Source organism: Oncorhynchus mykiss, chromosome 12 (assembly GCF_013265735.2).
Source record: "Oncorhynchus mykiss isolate Arlee chromosome 12, USDA_OmykA_1.1, whole genome shotgun sequence".
Lineage (NCBI taxonomy): Eukaryota > Metazoa > Chordata > Actinopteri > Salmoniformes > Salmonidae > Oncorhynchus > Oncorhynchus mykiss.
In genome coordinates this window covers 65075602-65098136 of record NC_048576.1, presented here as the reverse complement: position 1 = coordinate 65098136, position 22535 = coordinate 65075602, and the positions used below count along the sequence as shown (strand labels likewise).

The 22535-nt window shown below is 41.3% G+C and overlaps 1 protein-coding gene across 1 annotated transcript in view; it reads right to left on the bottom strand.

The window, feature by feature from the left end:
* crhr1 (corticotropin releasing hormone receptor 1) overlaps window positions 1-22535 on the bottom strand; it is a 166349-nt gene that overhangs the window by 19243 nt on the left and 124571 nt on the right. The window contains exons 7-13 of the mRNA XM_021624572.2: window positions 21543-21663; window positions 16378-16531; window positions 16202-16262; window positions 13910-13982; window positions 11595-11680; window positions 847-985; window positions 606-647 (exon numbers count right to left, since the gene is read on the bottom strand). Coding sequence (XP_021480247.1) covers window positions 606-647; window positions 847-985; window positions 11595-11680; window positions 13910-13982; window positions 16202-16262; window positions 16378-16531; window positions 21543-21663 — 676 coding nt within the window. The remainder of the gene's footprint in view (window positions 1-605; window positions 648-846; window positions 986-11594; window positions 11681-13909; window positions 13983-16201; window positions 16263-16377; window positions 16532-21542; window positions 21664-22535) is intronic.

Genomic DNA, 22535 nt, shown 5'->3' with positions numbered 1-22535 from the left:
ACCAGCAACAGTGTGTGAAAACCTTGTGAAGACTTACAGAAAACGTTTGACCTGTCATTGCCAACAAAGGGTATATAACAAAGTATTGAGATAAACATTTGTTATTGACCAAATACTTACTTTCCACCAAAATTTCAAATAAATTCATAAAAAATCCTACAATGTGATTTTCTGTATTTTTTCCCCTCATTTTGTCTGTCATAGTTGAAGTGTACCTATGATGAAAATTACAGGCCTCTCATCTTTTTAAGTGGGAGAACTTGCACAATTGGTGGCTGACTAAAGACTTTTTTGCCCCACTGTATATGTGTTGGGCCAGGGTGAAGCTCATTGTGATCCTATTAATTCTGCTGTCCAGTGGTGGAAATCTGCATGTCCAAGGTAACCCTGCTGCTTGCCTTGCATTTTAGACGACACAATACATCTTTAGGACATTTTTAGCTCTGCATGAAATGGTGCCAAGTGGACATGTTTCTAATAGTCCTGGGAGGAATGAGAGCAGGGTTGGAGGGAGGGATAGTGGGAGGGAGGGATTGGAAAGGAAAACGCATTAAGGGTACAGTGTGAGCGGTGGGGGATCATGGGACGAACATGAATCTGCTTACCTCGCTGTTCAGGAAGCAATAAAACACTGACACGAAAAAGCCCTGGAGAACAGAGACAAAGATGGCGAGAGGAGAGAGAGAGTGTCAAACATTGAAGATAGGATGAGCAGTGCGAGCAGCACTACATTGTACTGTAGCCTACATCTATTTTTTTTGTGACACGTTATATGCTTCAGAATGTTTACATCGTCAAAGAAGTTCTCAAACCCTCTATAACACTTTTCATTGGGCCTGGGCATACCTGAAAAGACTCCAGGATGGAGTTGAAGTAGATGAAGACTATTTGGGCGACCTCATCCTCCCCTCCCGGGTTGACGAAAAATAGCATGTAGGTGATGCCCAGGAGAGGCAGCAGCACCAGAGTGGCCTTCACTGCTTTCCTGATGGACACACAGTAACACAAGAGTCATATTATTAAATAAAGACCTGGCCGCCAACTAGAGAGTCAATTAGACACAGACACAGAGCCATACTAACGACACAAATAGATACCTAAAATAGACCTGCCAGACAACTAGTGGGCCAATACTAATTTGCTAACGGCTGCCAAGTTTTTTTTTTCTCCTGTTCTGTGATTTTATGGTTCATGAGAGCACTCACAATACTGTGGTGTGTAGTTTGGATTTATGGTGTCGACATATCTTTAAGGGTAGTGATAATGTTTGTCAAGTTCTTACAATACTTTGATTCCACACTGGGTCTGGGGTTACATATTCAAACCATGGCAGCAGTTTCCAGTTCACATGCATACTGAATTACCTCATAGTCCTTACAGCACCATAACAGGTAGACGAATAACTCCCAATTTGAATTGCTCTGTTAATATATTTAATGTTCTTAAACTTGCTGAGTCAGTGGCTGTGTGGTTGTTTCTGTGTGTGTGTATATGTCTGTTTCTGTGTGTATGAATGCCTGTGCGCGTGCGTATGTGTCATCCTCGGCCGCCCCATGGCGCTCTCACACCTGTGAATGAGTGAGTGGCAGCTGTGCCCATCACTTCCATGCAGAGACCCCCGATGTCAGCTGCTGAAACTGTTACCCAGCGCTGTCAGAGCTAGCATGTTGCCGTACTGCCCTCTCGTCTACACTGGCACAAATTGAGCACAAAATGAAAGTACAATTTCTGACATGGCCTAAAGTAATGTGACACGGACACATTCTTTCAATTCATCAATTTCCCAGTGGAAGTGCATTGCTGTGGTGCATACCAGCTATACGGCCCACCAATGGGTTAATGTATGAGGACAAGGTCATGTTCTAGGTCATACTGGCCTCATCCATCAGCATATTATTAATCATACGTGAAGGGCTGACCAGCAGAGTCCAATAGAGGAGCACTAGCTGAGGCTCAATGGCGCGAGACCCACAAAATGGCACCCTATTCCCTCCCTATTCCCTCCCTTATGACCTGGTTAAAAGTAGTGCACTGTATAGGTAATAAGGTGCCATTTGGGACGCAGGCTAAAAGCTGGCTGTAGGGTAACAAACGTAGCCTTTATAATCACATTAGTGAAGCCAAATTGAATTTGCTCAATAAGACATTTGATTGACAAATGACTCCATTAGAATAACAATAATGAGATATTTGCTTGGCTACTTTCCAGTCAGATGACCCCATGCAGCGTCTGCCACTCTGGTTTCATTTTCCAAGGAATCAGTCAAACTGTCTGATTTTACTGTTCCAAAAAAAAAGTGTGAAAATGATTATGGCTTGTGAATAGTCAGCATGGTGTGTTGTGCTAGCTGGTTACAGTAGCTGTGAAGGGTGCGAGGGTTTCTGAAGATAAGGCTACACACAGGCACGGGCATGGGCACGCACACACTCTCCCACCCCACCTGGTTCCATACAAAAATAAATTATTACAATTCAACCAGACAGGTATTGATCATTAGGTTTCTTCCAACGAGGCCATTGATGTTTCCTGGGCGTGTATTAATTAACAGCATATTGATGTCTACTTTACAGCTGGGGCTGGCTCAGCTGACCCTGGATGCATCCAAAATGGCACCCTAATCCCTACAGTGCCTATAGAAAGTCTACACCCCCTTGGACTTTTTTTTTCACATTTTGTTGTGCATTCAGACCCTTTTTTTAGGCAAGCCTAAATAAGTTCAGAAGTAAAATTTAGCTTAACAAATAATATAATAAGTTCTATGGACTAATAGGGGTTGATATGATTTTTTTATGACCACCCTTCCTCTGTCCCCCATACATTCAGCATCTGTAATGTCCCTCAGTCAAGTATTACATTTCAAGCACCTATTCAACTACAAAGACCAGGGAGCTTTTCAAAAGCCTCATAAATAAGGGCAGTGATTGGTAAATGGGTAACAATAACAAATTACATATTCAATATCCTTAAGCATGGTCAAGTTAATAATTATGCTGTGGATGATGTATTAAACCTCACAGACACATCAAAGATGCAGTCATCCTTCTGCACTGAGCTGCAGGACAGGGAGGAAACTGCTAAGGGATGTCACCATGAGGCCATTGGTGATGTTAAAACAGCTGCAAAGTTCAATGGCTGTGATGGGAGAAAACGGAGGATGGATCAACAACATTGTAGCGACTCCACAATAATGACCTAAATGACAGAGTGAAAAGAAGAATTCAATTACACAAAACATGCATACAGTGTGTATGCAACAAAGCATCAAAGTCATACCAACAAAAAAAAATACATGGCAAAGGAATACACTTTTGGCCTCAATGCAAAGCCTTATGTTTGCAGAAAATCCAATACAACACATCACTGAATAACTTCCTCCTTATTTCTAAGCATGGCTGCATCATGGTATGGGTATGCTTGACATCGGCAAAGACTGGGATGGAGCTAAGCAAAACATCCTAGAGGAACACCTGCTTCAGTCTGCTTTCCACCAGACACTGGGAGAGGAGTTCACCTTTCAACAAGACAATAACCTACAACACAAAGCCAAATCTACACAAGTTGCTTACCAAGAAGACAGTGAATGTTCCTTAGTGGTCAAGTTACAGTTTAGACTTAAATCTGCTTAAAAATCTATGCCAATACCTTAAAATAGCTGTCTAGCCATGATCCCCAACAAATAAAGTAAAATCAAATTTATTTGTCACATACACATGGTTAGCAGATGTTAATGCGAGTGTAGCGAAATGCTTGTGCTTCTAGTTCCGACAGTGCAGTAATATAACAATACCCCACCAACTACCTAATACACACAAATCTAAAGGGGCGAATGAGAATATGTACATGTAAATATATGTATGAGTATATCAAACCTTTTTTATATACTCAGAGGACCATTATTAGCATGTTTTAGCCACTCCTATATAAACGTTAGATTATCAGAACATGCAACAATGAGGTCTGATTTCATTATTACTGAAACAGGATCCAAGTGGTGTGTAAAATATATATATATATATATATATAAAGATCGAGGCCTCTTACACTTTAGTGTTGTGATGCAAAAATTTGAGCTAAATGCTTGGCGCATACAATTCAAAAGGTATTGTCAGACATTATTCATCTTAATCAGACAGGTATTTTACAGGGACGATACATTAGAGATAATATAAGACAAGTACTGGAAACAATAGAATACTATGGAATTTCGGAGAAACCAGTCCTGGTTTTCATAGCTGATTTTGAAAAGGTTTTTGATAAAGTACGACTGGAGTTTATATATAAATGCCAAGAATACTTACATTTTGGAGAAACTCAATGGGTTGAAGTTATGTATAGTATCCCTAGGCGTAAAATAGTAAATAATGGCTACATCTCAAACTTTTTAACTGTCAAGACGGGGTTAAACAAGATTGTCCACAACTGACACGTCTATTTATTATTGCCATCGAAATGTTATCTGTTAAAATTAGATCCAACAATAACTTAAGTGATGAGAAATCCGTGGCTTAAAAACAAAGGTGTCATTGTACGCTGATGATTCACGATTTCTTTTAAAACCACAATTAGAATCCCTCCACAGTCTCATAGATGATCTAGATATTTTTTCTAACCTCTGGATTAAAACCAAATTATGATGTGTATGGTATTACGTATTGGATCACTCAAAAAGTCAACTTTTACATGTAGTTGACCAATAATATGGTCTGACGGGGATGTGAATATACTCGGTATACAAATCCTGAAAGAAAGAAATGATCTCACTACAATACATTTTTTATAGAAATTAAGCCAAAATAGAGAAGCTCTTGCTACCATGTAAAGGAAAAAACCTGTCTATTTGTGGAAAAATCCTGATTAACTCTTAAGTCATATCACAGTTTACCTATTTGCTTATGGTTTTGCCTATACCTAGTGACCTGCTTTTGAAATTATAAACTCAGCAAAAAAAGAAACGTCCCCTCACTGTCAACTGCGTTTATTTTCAGCAAACTTAATGTGTAAATGGGGGAGGTCAAAGTAACAGTCAGTATCTGGTGTGGCCACCTGCAGCATTAAATACTGCAGTGCATCTCCTCCTATTGGACTGCACCAGATTTGCCAGTTCTTGCTGTGAGATGTTGCCCCACTCTTCCACCAAGGCACCTGCAAGTTCCCGAACATTTCTGGGGGAATGGCATTAGCCCTCACCCTCCAATCCAACAGGTCCCAGACGTGCTCAATGGGACTGAGATCCATGCTCATTGCTGGCCATGCAGAACACTGACATTCCTGTCTTGCAGGAAATCCCGCACAGAACGAGCAGTATGGCTGGTGGCATTGTGGAGGGTCATGCATCATGCTGGAGCACCACATGAGGGAGGAGAATGTCTTCCCTGTAATCCACAGTGGACTGAACAAGCTCAGTCCGATGATGCTGTGACACACCACCCCCAAATCGATCCCACTCCAGAGTACAGGCCTCGGTGTAACGCTCATTCCTTCGATGATAAAAGCGATCCTGACCATCACCCCTTCTGAGACAAAACCACACTTTTTCCCAGTCCTGTCTGGTCCAGAGATGGTGGGTTTGTGCCCATAGGCAACATTGTTGCCGGTGATGTCTGCCTTACAACAGGCCTACAAGCCCCCAGTCAATTCTCTCTCAGCCTATTGCGGACAGTCTGAGCACTGATGGAGAGATTGTGCGTTCCTGGTGTAACTCGGGCAGTTGTCGCCATCCTGTAGCTGTCCCGCAGGTGTGATGTTTCGGATGTACCGATGCTGAGGACAATCAGCTGTCAATCCTGTCTCCCTGTAGTGCTGTTTTAGGCGTTTTAGTACGGATATTGCAATTTATTGCCCTGGTCACATCTGCAGACCTCATGCCTCCTTGCAGCATGTCTAAGGCATGTTCATGCAAATGAGAAGGGACCCTGGGCATCTTTCTTTTGGTGTTTTGCAGAGTCAGTAGCAAGGCCTCTTTAGTGTCCTAAGGTTTCATAACTGTGACCTTAATTGCCTACTGTCTGTAAGCTGCCTGTATGCTGTTTGTGTCTTAACGACCGCTCCACAGGTGCATTGTTAATTGTTTATGGCTCTTTGAACAAGCATGGAAAACAGTGTTTTAACCCTTTACAATGAAGATCTGTGAAGTTATTTGGATTTTTACGAATTATCTTTGAATGACAGGGTCCTGAAAAAGGGACGTTTCTTTTTTTGCTGAGATTATGAACAAAAACATTTTCAATTTTATTTGGAATGGCAAGCCAGACAAAATTAAAAGGGCCTATTTATATAACGAATATGAATTCGGAGGGCAGAAATAATTAAATAGTACAGCATTAGACCTCTCACTAAAGGCATCAGTCACACAAAAGTTATACTTAAAACATAAATGGTTCTCTAGTAAATTAATAAGAATACCTCACCCCATGTTCAAGAATGGCCTTTTTCCTTTTTTTCAGATTATAACTGCTCACTTTCGGTTATTTGACAATGAAATCATTGTTACGATTTTCTTCGGGTGAAGTAGAGTCAGACCAAAATGCAGCATGGTAATTTAGATTCATCTTTAATAATGATGAAAAAACAAACAATACAAAAACAAGAAACGTAACACGAAAACCTAACAGCCTATACTGGTGCAACCCAAACACAGAGACAGGAACAAATCACCCACGACACACTCAAAGAATATGGCTGCCTAAATATGGTTCCCAATCAGAGACAACGATAAACACCTGCCTCTGATTGAGAACCACTCCAGACAGCCATAGACTTTGCTAGAGAACCCCACTAAGCCACAATCCCAATACCTACGAAAACCCCAAGACAAAACACACCACATAAATAAACCCATGTCACACCCTGGCCTGACCAAAATAATAAAGAAAACACAAAATACTAAGACCAGGGCGTGACAATCATCTCCAAATAGCATTTTTGATAGTTGGTAGTTTAGAAAGTTGATAGCAATTTCAGTTTAATCCACCTGAAAAGACAGAACAAATAATACAACACATATTGTGGTTAAACTCAAATATACTAATTGAATAAAAAAAATATTTATTGATTATTTTTTTTTTTAAAGGTATAATTTTTGTAAATGATATCATAAATAGGACTGGTGTAGTTATGTCACACATGCAGCTAACACAGACATATGGAAATGTCTGCTCTACCCAAAATTACAACCAACTAATTGCAACAATACCACAAAAATGGAAGAGGAAAGTAAAATGGGGAAAAGTAAGGAACTTGTCTGTCGGCCCTGCATTAAAGACCATAAATGGTTTTAAAAAATGGTGATAAATAAAACCATATACCAATTTCATTTAAGGACCAACAAATTGACAGCTGTGCCATATAAATGGCGAAATATTTGGGAAGAGATTTTCAATGTACTGATTCCATGGCACATGGTTTATGAATTGACATGCAAAACAACGCCGGATTCAAAACTTCACATTTTTCAATTGAAATTATTATACAAAATTCTTGCAAACAATAGAATGTTATATTTATATGGGGGATACAATCTTCCCAGCTCTGCAGATTTTGTTGCGAGGAGGCAGTCATTAGATCATATATTCCTGTTGTACGCGGAACGAGGAAGAGCTCGGTTTTGTTTGTTTGGAAAGTTTGTTGGAAAGTTCTATAAGCAGTTGTTACAACAACAATAAAATAGTTTCAAGTCTTTTGTCCAAATACTTGTGGATTCTACTAACAAAAGAATGGACGACCTGACCAGAGAGGTCCAGAACCGGAAGAACAGTTTGCAGTTCTCCCAGGGTCAGCTCGACGAGTTGAAACAGGAGAACGGCAAGATGACAGCAATCTGTAAATCATTGAGAGAGGACATTTGTGTGAATCCATGATAACAATTACAGATAAATCAGACTATCTCGAGGGACAATCAAGGTGAAACAACATGGTTGTTGACGGAATTGCAGAACTCCACATGAGACCTGGATGGAGTCTGAGGACAAAGTGAGGGAAATGAGAAATCTCTGAGAAAATGAAGATGGACCACTGCAAGGTCGAGGGGGGGCACTCCCACAGGACTGGAAAACCCACCACCGGCCCAGGTGATAGGTCCAGGCCGATAGTGGTCAAGTTCCTGAGGTTCAAGGACAAGGTAGCTGTTCTGGAAAGAGCCAAGAACTTGAGAGGAACGTATATCCTCCTCAACGAGGACTATCCTGAAGCTGTGCGCCAGAAGAGAAAATAACTGATCCCAACAATGAAAGCTGCCAGAGCGCATGGGTACATTGCGTACATCTGCTACAACAGGCTCATTGTCCACCCTCCCTCCCAGAAGCCTGCAAGGGATGAGAGAGCCAAGCCTATGGGTTCGTGGCCTTGCGCACACACAAACCAATTGATTCACGGACTGCTGAATGTATATATATTTTTTTATCTTGCTTTGTCTGCTCTTTTCAATATTATGTCTATCTCCAATAAGCTTCCCAGGAAAGGGCTGAAAATAGCCCATATTAATATATGTAGCCTTAGAAAAAAGGTTCATGAAATCAATAACTTGCAAACATCAGATAACAATCATATATTGGCCATTTCTGAGACTCACCTAGATCATTTATTTGATGATACAGCAGTAGCAATACAAGGATATAACATCTATAGAAGAGACAGAAATGCTTATGGGGGAGGAGTTGCTGTATATATTCAGAGCCATATCCCTGTAATGCTTAGAGAAGACCTTAAGTCAAGGTTTATTGAAGTGTTGTGGTTGCAGATTCACTTGGCACATCTGAAGCCTTTTTCTTTCGGGGTGTTGCTATAGGCCACCAAGTGCTAACAGTCAGTATCTAAATTATATGTGTGAAATGCTCGATAGTGTATGTGATGTAAACAGAGAAGTCCACTTTCTTGGGGACCTGAATATAGACTGGTTTTCATCAAGCTGTATTCTCAAGAAGAAGCTTCTTACTGTAACCAGTCCCTGTAATCTGGAAATAAATTCATAAAAAATCCTACAATGCGATTTTCTGGATTTGTTTCTAATTTTGTTTGTCATAGTTGAAGTGTACCTATGATGAAAATTACAGGCCTCTCATCTTTTTAAGTGGGAGAACTTGCACAATAGGCTGACTAAATACTTGTTTGCCCCACTGTATCACACCAGACATGTAACCAAGGGTCTTTTCATAGTCCCCAAATCCAGAACAAATTCAAGAAAAAGTACCGTATTATATAGAGCCCTTATTTCATGGAACTTCCTTCCTTTCAAAAAACAGATAAAGCAACACCTCGTGGCACAACGCCTCTCCCCTAATTTGACCTAGATAGTTTGTGTGTATGCATTGATATGTAGGCTAGGTGTGCCTTTTTAAAAATGCTTGGAGTTCTATCCTTGAGCTGTTATTGTCTAATGATGTTCTGTATTATGTCATTCTGTATTATGTTTCATGTTTTGTGTGGACCCCAGGAAGAGTAGCTGCTGCTTTTGCAACAGCTAATGGGGATCCTAATAAAATACAACATGTTGGTACTGTCCATATGTAGCTCGTTTTTGGTCACGGGTCCAGGAAGGGCTGAAGAATTGCAACATTTACCTAGAACTAACGCTGCAGATAGCAATAATGGGTGATTTGAAAAGTCATAGTCAATCAATCAATAATATAATAATTATTTTAGCAAAAATAGTTCTTTAAATTACAATCTGTAGAAGCTATGAGAAAAGAAAGATTCAGTACTTTTGTGAAGCATCACAGCACAGTTGAAAAATATATGGCAAATAGAAATCCCAAATGGATGGTGTTAAGAGATAGATGGGAGGGGTTGAATGGAGCTGAAGGGGGGGACTAATAACAACAAGAACCACTGTAAAACATATGGGGTGTGAAATGTATATAGGTTCCGAAATTTTGTGAAATAGCACAGTTTCAAATAGAATGAAAGTTTGTGTGTGTGTGTGTATGTATATATATAAATGTATGTACAGTTGAACTCAAGTTTACAAACACCTTAGCCGAATACATTTAAACTCAGTTTTTCACATTTCCTTTGGAAGTATGTATGCTTTGGGTCATTGTCCATTTGGAAGACCCGTTTGTGACGACGCTATAACTTCCTGACTGATGTCTTGAGATGTTGATTCAATATATCCACATAATTTCCCTCCCTCATGATGCCATCTATTTGTGAGGTGCACCAGTCCCTCCTGCAGCAATGCACCCCCACAACATGATGCTGCCACTCCCATGCTTCACAGTTGGGATGGTGTTCTTCGGCTTGCAAGCCACCCCCTTTTTCCTCCAAACATAATGATGGCCAAAATGTTCTATTTTTGTTACATCAGACCAGAGGACATTTCTCCAAAAGTACAATCTTTGTCCCCATGTGCAGTTGCAAACCATAGTCTGCCTTTTTTTATGGCGGTTTTGGAGCAGTGGCTTCTTCCTTCCTGAACGGCCTTTCAGGTTATGTCGATATAGGGCTAATTTTTACTGTGGATATAGATACTTTTGTACCTGTTTCTACCAGCATCTTCACAAGGTCCTTTGCTGTTGTTCTGGGATTGATTTGCACTTTTCACACCAAAGTACGTTCATCTCTAGGAGACTGCGTGGTCCCATGGTGTTTATACTTGTGTACTATTGTTTATACAGATGAACGTGATACCTTCAGGAGTTTGGAAATTGCTCCCAAGGATGAGCCAGACTTGTGGAGGTCTACAATTTTGTTTCTGAGGTTTTGGCTGATTTCTTTTGATTTTCCCATGATGTCAAGCAAAGAGGCACTGAGTTTGAAGGTAGGCCTTGAAATACATCCACAGGTACACCTCCAATTGACTCAAATGATGTCAATTAGCCCATCAGAAGCTTCTAAAGTCATGACATAATTTTCTGGAATTTAAAGGAACTTAACTTTCCACCTTCTCCAATGCTGTCCCTTCGATGTGGATAGGGGGGTGCTCCCTCTTCTGTTTCCCGAAGTCCACAATCATCTCCTTTGTTTTGTTGACATTGAGTGAGAGGTTGTTTTTTTGACACCACACTCCGAGGGCCCTCACCTCCTCCCTGTAGGCTGTCTCGTCGATGTTGGTAATCAAGCCTACTACTTCAGTGTCGTCTGCAAACTTGATGATTAAGTTGGAGGCGTGCATGGCAACATAGTCGTGGGTGAACAGGGAGCACAGCAGGGGGCTGAGCACGCACCCTTGTGACACCCCAGTGTTGAGGGTCAGCGAAGTGGAGATGTTGTTTCCTACCTTCACCACCTTGACAGCGCTTGAAGAATGTTGGAAATAACAATGGGCAAATATTGTACAATACATGTGTACAAAGCGCTTACCCAAGAAGACTCACTGCTGTAACCGCTGCCCAAGGTGTTTGTAACATATATTGACTCAGGGGCGTAAATACTCATCTAATCAAGTTATATTAGTATTTTATTTTTCATTATTCTTTAAATATACTTTTTCTTCCACTTTGACGAGTAGATAATAATTACATTTATTTTAATCCCACTTTGCAACACAATAAAATGTGAAGAAATCCAAGGAGGTAGAGCACTACCTATGGGGGCCTGGTTAAAAGTAATGCACTGTAAAAGGTATAGGGGGACATTTGGGGCCCTGGTCCTGGCTCACCTGTACTGTATTGTCTCTGAGGTTGTGGAGGCTCTCAGCTTGGTCATTAGGATTCTCACAATGTTGAAGAGGAATATAAAGTTGATCTGAAAACAGAGAGAAAATAAGAACGTAGGAAGATTTACATTGGTAAGTTATGAGAAAGAAACATTTAATAAAACAATCTTTGTCTGTGCTGGAAATAACTGTCACATGGTTGACATTTTTCTCAACACATTTAAGGAAATTAGAAAAGATGTGTCACAGGCTTGACCTTTCTCTCAGTACATTGCAGTCAATGGGAAAATATGATAGTCACAGGGTTTCAAGTTTTCAGGCTGATATTGGGCTGATACAGTATCTTGACTGTATGTCAAACAAGGAGTAAAAAAAACAATTTAATGCTTCAGAGCAAGGTTTTAGGATTATTGACTACTGAGGAAAATCAATAAAAATCTATTGTTTACATTAAAATGTAGCGTGCTGGGAGTTACCTCTGTTGCAGAGGATTGGTTCATTAGAGTTACCAGCCCAAAAAATTGCTTCGAAGGGTTCAAGCAAGACACATCTCAACATCAAGGAGACTGTGTGAATCAGGCCTTCATGGTCAAATTGATGCAAAGAAACCACTACTAAAGGACAGCAATAATAAGAAGACTTGGTTGGGCAAAAAAACATGGGCAATGGACATTAGAACAGTGGAAACATGTCCTTTGGTCTGATGAGTCCAAATTTGAGATTTGTGGTTCCAACTGCCGTGTATTTCTGAGACGCAGAGTAAGTGAACGGATTATCTCTGCATGTGTGGTTCACACCATGGAGCATGGAGGAGTTGGTGTGAGGGTGCTTTGCTGGTAACACTGTCAGTGATTTATTTAGAATTCAAGGCACACTTAACCAGCATGCCTACCACAGCATTCTGGAGTGATACGCCATCCCATCTGGTTTACGCTTAGTGGGACTAACATTTGTTATTGAACAGGACAATGACCTAACACACCTCCAGGCTGTGTAAAGTCTATTTGACCAAGAAGTAGAGTGATGGAGTGCTCCATCAGATGACCTGGTCTCCACAATCACCCGACCTCAACCCAATTGAGATGGTTTGGGATGAGTTGGACCACAGAGTGAAGGAAAAGCAGCCAACAAGTACTCAGCATATGTGGGAACTCATTCAAGACTGTTGGAAAAGCATTTCAGGTGAAGCTGGTTGAGAGAATGCCAAGAGTGTGCAAATCTGACAAAATTTGGCTACTTTGAAGAATCTCAAATATAAAATATGTTTTGATTTGTTTAAAACTTTTTTTGTTTAGTACATGATTCCAAACAGTGTGTTATTTCATAGTTTTGATGTCTTCACTATTATTCTACAATGTAGAAAATAGTAAAAATTAAGAAAAAACGTTGAATGAGTAGTTGTCCAAACCTTTGACAGGTAGTGTATTTTCAATCATGTTCCAACGTTATGTGTGAGTATCTGATTTGTTATGTAGGGAGAAGGCATGAGATAAACAGTCACCTATTTAAACTTTCTGATAATCAAAGGTTAGTGATTCATTTTATCTATATTTATGCATTTGTGACTGTGAAAAATCGCTGTGTGCGTTTTTGAATTTGATGGTCATATAACATATGTTGTGTTTTCGCTGTAAAACTTTTTTTTTAAATCGGACATGATGCGTAGATTAACAAGATGTTTATCTTTCATTTGCTGTATTGGACTTGTTAATGTGTGAAAGTTAAATATTTCTAAAGAATGTTTTTTTCAGCTGAATGGGAGGGGGTGTTCCCTTTAGGGAACTCCTTGTGCCCCCTAGTCCCAACATTAAGGAGGAAATGAGAGTGTAAAGAGAGTCAAAGTGAGCTAAAACGCTCACAGTTTAGCATGCTGCCAATCATTTACGATTCATACATATTCCTCATATCATATTCATTCCAACTGACCCAGTCAGTTCTGCATATGTGTAGTAGGTGTCACGCCGTTCAAATAGCTTCACACGATGGTATTACTGCATGTGCGTGAGTGTGTGCGTTGGAAGGCTGCGGTATAAAGTTCACACACCATTGAATGTCAATGACCTTTCTACTGTTTGTCTTGAAGCAATTACTTGCCCTCGAAAAACAATTTCTGCTTGAGTGCACAATAATGTTATTTTGTTATTGTTCCTAACTGTGCGGTGCTGTAAATACAAACACACTTAGAGGGAAGGTGTAAAGGGGAAGAGCTTGGTCATGGATGTAAGAAAACCTAACAAGGACAAGGCTAGAACACTATGTCTATACTAGGAGGAAAAATATGGAGAAATGTGAAAAGGATTGTGTAACACCAGTCTTACCAGCAACACCAGGATCATTGGGCCCTGGTAGATGTAATCTGTGTACACTCCTGCCTTCTTCCCAAACCAGCACCTGCAATTTAGAACACAGAGAGTTGAGCCAATCATACTGGCAGATGCAGAAGGTCCACCAGTCACATTTTTTCAATGAAAAAGCAGACTGCGGGACCTTTGCCAACATTTTTTTTATAGTTGACTAAAATGAGCATCGGCCTCGGCCAATCACAATTGACATCATAGGTAGGTGAGAGGGCTTAGCCTATCAAAGCCAGTACTGGCAGAGAACAAGAGGCCTTTGTACAGTCCAGCACTCATCTCTAGCAACAGAAAACACCTAAAACAAAGAATTATGTGGAATTACATCCACTTTGCAGTGGGATGAAAAAAGGAGAAGACGCTCTCTGAGGGGATGAGATGCCTCAGATTCCCTCATTCTACAGACTCAGTTCAGTGGAGTGAATCATTTATTTGTTCTGTATTCACCTTGTTGGTATCAGAGCGAGAGAGCAAAACGGCTCAGGGTAAAAAAAAGCAGAGGGATTGGGGGAACTGTGTCTGGATAGAAAAGCCAAGTGCACAACTTTTATGATTAAAAAAAAAATATATTATTATAAACTCAGCAAAAAAGAAACATCCTCTCACTGTCAACTGTTGATTTTCAGCAAATTTAACGTGAATATATTTGTATGAACAAAACAAGATTCAACAACTGAGACAAACTGAACAAGTTCCACAGACATGTGACTAACAGAAATGGAATAATGTGTCCCTGATCAGTGGGGGGGTCAAGGTAACAGTCAGTATCTGGTGTGACCACCAGCTGCATTAAGTACTGCAGTGCATCTCCTCCTCAAGGACTGCACCAGATTTGCCATTTCTTGCTGTGAGATGTTACCCCACTCTTCCACCAAGGCACCTGCAAGTCGCCGGACATTTCTGGAGGGAATAGCCCTAGCCGTCACCCTCGGATCCAACAGGTCCCAGACGTGCTCAATGGAATTGAGATCCGGGCTTTTTGCTGGTCATGGCAGAACACTGACATTCCTGTCTTGCAGGAAATCACGCACAGAACGAGCAGTATGCCTGGTGGCATTGTCATGCTGGAGGGTCATGTCAGGATGAGCACCACATGACGGAGGAGGATGTCTTCCCTGTAACGCACAGTGTTGAGATTGCCTGAAATGATAACAAGCTCAGTCCGATGATGCTGTGACACACCACCCCAGACCATGACGGACCCTCCACCTCCAAATCGATCCCACTCCAGAGTACAGGCCTCGGTGTAACGCTCATTCCTTCGATGATAAAAGCGAATCCGACCATCACCCCATGTGAGACAAAACTGCGATTCATCAGTGAAGAGCCCTTTTTGCCAGTCCTGTCTGGTCCAGCGATGGTGGGTTAGTGCCCATAGGCAACGTTGTTGCAAGTGATGTCTGGTGAGGACCTGCCTTACAACAGGCCTACAAGCCCCCCACCCAGCCTCTCTCAGCCTATTGTGGACAGTCTGAGCACTGATGGAGGGATTGTGCGTTCCTGGTGTAACTCGGGCAGTAGTTGCCATCCAGTACCTGTCCCGCAGGTGTGATATTCGGATGTAACGATCTCGTGCGGGTGTTCTTACAAGTGGTCTGCAATTGCAAGGACGATCAATTGTCCTCCCTGTAGTGCTGTCTTAGGCGTCTCACAGTACGGACATTGCAATTTATTGCCCTGGCCACATCTGCAGTCCACATGCCTCCTTGCAGCATGCCTAAGGCACGTTCACGCAAATGAGCAGGGACCCTGGGCGTCTTTCTTTTGGAGACAGCTCTGCACTAACTGGCACAGCCACAAAGTCCAAAAATCTGATTTTAAACCTTAATCCTAACCTTAACTATACTGCTAGCCCTAATGCCTAACCTTAAATTAAAACCAAAAAGGCCATCTCTGTTTTCATGATTTTTTGCAATATAGGCAATTTTGACTTTGCAGCTGACCTATCCAAGGGGACATCGCTCAGTTCTGCCACCAGGGAAAGACTCATGAGAATAAATGTCAACCTGCTATTCTGTATGCAGGGAAATGGTCGGTTACAGGTTCACTAAGACTCCCTTAAAATGAGGATGAATTGGTTGTTTAATGACTTGGCGACATCCATCTCTCATCCACTACAATGATCACTCTGATGGGTCTGAGGAGCTAGACACGGACAAGATTGTTGCCTGATTCCAAAGACAAATCGATACCACAGGGACATGAATAGAGATAGAGAGAACCCAGGAGAGAATAATAAATAAAAAAAGTGCTTACTTTTCGTTGTCGTAGTAAAGCTTGCCAATTGCCCATGCGATGATGATTGGAAGAGGGATACCTGTAAAATATCACACATCGTCTCTGTTACAGTTGACTTACATTCATGTCACTCATCACAAAGAATCAATCAACCCACATCTGTCTTTCCTATGATGAACTAAGTGTTAACTCACACCACCCGATGCAGATGAACATCCACTTGCGTAGCTTGTCCGTAGAGTAGGTGAGCACGATGGCTGTATGCAGGTAGCAGCCCTCCCCAAACATCCAGAAGAAGTTTGTCACGTGGAAATAGTTATAGGCTGCCGTGACAAGCCGGCACCACAACTTTTATAGAGAGGAAGGAAAGAATTACAAAAAAATATTAAGGCTAGTAAAAATGAAAAAAAAAAGTGAGAGCTGTCAAGCCACCACTGGTTCATTTCCTCACTCCTTAGGGGGTTGTTGCCGATCCAGGCTGCATCTGAAATGGCGCCCTGTAGGCCCTTGTCAAAAGTAGTGCTCTATATAGGGAATAGGGTGCCATTTCGGATGCAGCCCTGGTTCTCTGAAAAACACTCAATTTGCGAGTGACACTCCACCTTGGAATCCTTATTTAACATATGCAGCTTGTTGAGTTTCTCTGTCATGCTCTGAGTAGTGTCAAAAGGTCTCTCTGAATGTTTCCAATTTGGGACTGGTATATAGGCAGATGTCTGGCAAACAAAGGTCACCGCGGCAGTATAAGAATGGCAGATTTGACCTCCTGCATAACTTGTTAAACTGCATCATAGCTCTCACTTCCCATGGCCTATGATAGTCTGAGTCATCCAACACTGACAATACCTCTCAACAAGTCCAAAGTCTATATAGATCTGCTATCTTAACATCTCTTGGGTAGGGGGCAGTATTTTCACGCCCGGATGAAAAGAGTGCCCAAAGTAAACTGCCTGTTACTCAGGCCCAGAACCTATGATATGCGTGTAATTGGTAGATTTGGATAGAAAACACTCGAACGTTTCTAAAACTGTTAAAATAATGTCTGTGACTATAACAGAACTGATATGGCAGGTGAAACCCCGAGGACAAACCATCCCCCCCAAGAGAAATTCAGCCTACCACTATTTTCAATGGCTGTCACCTTTATTATAAGGCGAAGTCCTCCCAGATTGCAGTTCCTAGGGCTTCCACTAGATGTCAACTAGATGTCAACAGTCTTTAGAAAGAGTTTCGGGCTGTTTTTTGGAAAAATGAGCCAGAAATTGTTTTTCTAGGTTGCTCCCATTTTGGCTGTAGTATTTCCAAGCGTGTGAATGAGAACGCGTTCTTTGGTATTTTTCTCTGGAAAAGACAATAACGATTCTCCGTCTTAAATTGTATAGTTTATTTACGTATTAGGGTACCTAAGGTTTGATTATAAATGTTGTTTGACTTGTTTGCAAAAGTTTATTAGTAATGTTTGGGATTCATTTTGTATGCATTTTGATGGAGGGAAACTGGGTTGATGATTGACTGAAGCGTGCCAGTTAAACTGAGTTTTTATGGATATAAAGAAGGACATTATCGAACAAATGGACCATTTGTGATGTAACTGGTACCTTTTGGAGTGCCAACAGAAGAAGATCATCAAAAGTAAGGCATTAATTATATCGCTATTACTGACTTTTGTGTCGCCCCTGCCTGGTTGAAATATGTTTTTCATGGTTTTGTATGCGAGGCGCTGTCCTCAGATAATCGCATGGTGTGCTTTCGCCGCGAAGACTTTTTGAAATCTGACACAGCTGCTGGATTAACTTCTCGGGTATATGTGGGACGGTAGCGTCCTACCTCGCCAACAGCAAGTGAAATTGCAGGGCGCCAAATTCAAAACAGAAATCCCATAATTAAAATTCCTCAAACATACAAGTATTCTACACCATTTTAACCTCTTGTGACTAGGGGGCAGTATTTTCATTTTTGGAAAAATAACATTCCCAAAGTAAATGGGATATTTTGTCAGGACAAGATGCTAGAATGTGCATATAATTGACAGCTTAGGATAGAAAACACTCTAAAGTTTCCAAAACTGTAAAAATATTGTCTGTGAGTATAACAGAACTGATATTGCAGGCGAAAGCCTGAGAAAAATCCAACCCGGAAGTGCCTCATGTTTTGAAGCTCTGCGTTCCAATGCGTCCCTATTGAGCAGTGAATGGGCTATCAACCAGATTACTTTTTCTACATATTCCCCAAGGTGTCTACATCATTGTGATGTAGTTTTACGCATTTATGTTGAAGAATACCCGTAAGCGGCTACATTGTGTAAGTGGTCACCTGATGGCTCTCAGAGTGATTATCGCATAAAATACAGAGTTAGCCATTTTTCCAAAAATGAAAATACTGCCCCCTAGTCACAAAAGGTTTTAACCTTGTGACTCAATCCATACATCTGTTGTTTGTCATGTAGACTGAAGGGGGTGTATCGTTGCTATAAAAGGCCATGGTATCTTTTGTCGTTGGGCTCTCAACGAATCATTTTAGGTGTGATTCGTTGACAACCTCCATTACTGCAGTCATTAAATAATAACGTTTACTTGTTTTGAAGAAATCGAAAAGTGTCTCCTTTTGATTACAATATTTACAGCTGGGAGATGAGACAGGAGATCTGTCAACAAACAATAAGAAAAAATATTTTAATTTAGCATTTGTTCAGGTAGTTATTCATATGTTACCTAGTGAAAAGAAAAGAGTAATGTACTGAGTGGGAAATATCTCTATTCAATATGAAAGTGTTATTGACTCCTTGTCTAGCATCACAGTCTCACCCCACTTACTTCAAGGACATACCAAAAGACTCCCTGACCCTGTACTACCCATCAAATCATCAAAGTCGCACAGAAAATGGGACTCTACAGCCAGCAATCTCAGTGTATTTGGGCTAAGATCCCAAGTTACCCTTTCCAATTCCCTCCACTCTACCCCTTGTGTAGTCTAAATGCATTTCAGGGCAGCTGTCAAATCAGGATCGCAGTTCATTCACAACTCTCCATTTTCTCTAGCCTCTACTCTAATCGACCCATTGAGGGTGAGAGACTCCCAGTCCGATCAGTGAAGTGGGGCCGTGGTTGAGTGTGATAGCGTGATATCGCTACCATCCTGACATCCCCGCCACTGACGCACGACAGTCCCCTCTATTTTTGCAGGGGGAACCCAGTGTACCAAGGGCAAGAAAAAACACAAAAATGACAGCTTTCAAAAGTGAAAAACAACTCTCCTGAGGTTCGAGAGTTGCTTTTGACCGAGCCAACTCCCGTTTTGAAAATAGAGAATCATATTTTGAGGCAACAGCTGATAAACAGATGTGCTGTACAAAAATTATTGAATGGCAAGAATCAACGCAATTGCGCATTAGCTGACGTGTTCTCAGTTAGGATAAGCCTAGTATGTTGATATTTGTCTTTAACTGCATTCGTTTTTTATAAACAGTACGCTGTAAATAGTATGTAGTACGATTGCAACACAGTTACAGTGCCGCGAAATAGTATTCTTGCATACAGAACTGCATTAACTCAGTTGCATTTAAGGGTTTGAAGCATGAACTGCTCATTTAAAGTCCTGCCACATCTCAATTCAGATTAGGTCTGGACTTTGACTAGGCCATTCCAAAATTTCCAATTTGTTGCTTTTTAAACAATCATGACTTGATTGTGTGTTTTGGATCATTGTCTTGCTGCATTGTCTTGCTTCAGCTCACAGACGGATGGCCTGACATTCAGCATTATCTGATACAGTGCAGAATTCATAGTTCCTTTTATTAAGGAAAGTAGTCTGATGCAGCAAAGCATCCCCAAACCATCACACTACCACTGCCATGCTTAACCGTTGGCATTCGGTTCTTACTGTGGAATGTAATGTTTGGGTTTTAACCAGACATAATGGGACCCATCTCGTTGGACAAGGGACATCTCAGCCGGCCAAACCCTCTCCTAACCCAGACAACGCTGAGCTAATTGTGTGTCGCCTCATGGGTCTCCCGGTTGCGACCAGGATCAAACCAGGATCTGTAGTCACGCCTCTAGCACTATGATGCAGTGCCTTTTTAACATTTTATTTTACCTTTATTTAACTAGGCAAGTCAGTTAAGAACAAATTCTTATTTTCAATGAAGGCCTAGGAACAGTGGGTTAACTGTCTTGTTCAAGGGCAGAACGACAGATGTTTTACCTTGTCAGCTCGGAGTTTCGATCTTGAAACCTTTTGGGTTACTAATCCAACGCTCTAACCACTAGGCTACCTGCCGTCTTAAATCACTGTGCCACTCTGGAGGCCTCTGGGTTGCTTTGAGCACGCCCAGTCTGTCTTCTTAGGTCAGATATTGACAGTGGGGGTTGGATTCATTCATTTCTGAGGGCTGGGGGGCCGGAGGGGGTGATGAGCTAATTAGTAAAGTAGTAGTAAAGTCTAATTGAAAGAGCTGGGAAGGAAAAGAAGCATGTTCTCTTTTCTCTGAGATGAGGGATGTTTGCAGAAGCAATAACATCAAGAGGCAGGCCAGCTGAGGGGCAATTAACAGTGAACCAGGATGACATGATAGTACTCCAAAGCCTGTTAGGTAGTTAGGAATATGTGTGCATGCGCCCGGACCCTGGAGATGTTTTTGAAATGATAGCTGTGACATTGCAATCCAATTTGATCGGAGAGAGGAAAAAGGAGGATGAGTGAAAGTGAAAGTTTGAGTGTGTGTGTGTGTGTGTGTTCATTAGTGAGCCTGGAGAGAGGGGCAAGTAATAGAATGAAAGAGTGGGGATTTTTGTGTGTGTGTGTGTGTGTGTGTGTGTGTGTGTGTGTGTGTGTGTGTGTGTGTTTCCTTATCTGCATGAATGTATTGCCCTTCTGTGTTTGTGTTGTCTCCAGTGTATCACAGCAAACTATATACAGGTAACTGCCAAAATAAAGGAAACACTTGAGTTGTTTGAGCTGTTATGGTGTGGGGTCCATTTTCATGGAATGGTTTAGGTCCACTCAAACCCTTAGAGGGCAAGGCAAGTTAAACGGCAATAAATACATAGCCATTCTGAGTGATCACCTTCAGTCTACGGTGAGTAATTTATATCCTGATGACATTGCCCCCATCCACAGGGCACAAGTGGTCACTGAATGGTTTGATGAGCATGAAAACTATGTTTACCATATGTCTTGCCCATCTCAGTCACCAGATTTGAACACTTGCCAAGGCACATTGAAGCGGTTCTAACAGCTTTTGATGGCGCCCTATTAAGACACTTTATGATTGTGTTTCCTTTATTTTGGCAGTTACCTGTATGTATATTGCATATAAAGCGGCCTGAAATTGATGTACAATTAACTTCCCTGTACTCACCACATTGCTCTCGTGCACCTCAGGGTTCATGGTAAGCTGTACAACGAACCAAGTGGCGTTCCTCAGGATGAAAGCTGTGATCAGGTTCCAGTGGATGATGTTCCTCAAGCAGCGGATACTCCTGGGGGGAGAGAGGAGAATAGAGGAAAAGGTAAGCACGGGTACCTATTCATTATACTGTACAGTGCATCATGGTATCAATGCTATGCATCAAATTGTGAATCTTTTGAAAAAATATGTGTATCAAGGTTCTTGATGCCTAAGTCAGTACATTGCACTGTAATACTCCTGGTGGTAGAGGAGAGAACAGAAGACAGGTTAAGGGCTGGTGGTATATAGTATAATTATTGCAGTGTTTGCAGTGAGTGCAGTTTTTCCTTCTTCTGTATAATTATGACATTGAGTCGAGCACGCCAATTCCTCATGCTATGCAGTATAATGTTGGTAATACATATGACGGGATGATGGATAATGGGACCATAATAAAAATAGGAAAAGTTAAGAGACAGTGGGGAAGTTTGTGTGAGTGTGTTTTGTTTGGATGTGTGTTTTGCATAATTAGTACAGCATGTGCATGGACTGTGTGTGTGTGTGTGTGTGTGTGTGTGTGTGTGTGTGTGTCACAATTGACATATTCCCTACAGTAAGTCTAAAGAGCTAGACAAGACCCGTTCCCTCAAGCAGGGGGTGTATCACTTTCTCTGTTCTGTTCTAACCACTTTATCCCACCTCCAGTGGCAAAGCAAACCACCTCACAATAATCTCCTAAAACCCTATAGCAGTAGAGTTGGGCAGGCTGATCAAACTTTTCCCCAGGCCTCAGTAGGACCAGCAGGTTCTTCAACCCACAGGAATGACTGATCGAATTGGACCAGCTAATGCAAGGTTTATTAGATCAGTCAAGGTTGTAATTCACACAATTGGTGTACAAACGTGGAGGTAATAAGACACCAGGAAAGGAAAGCATCCAGGACCAACCTTCTTAAAGAATAC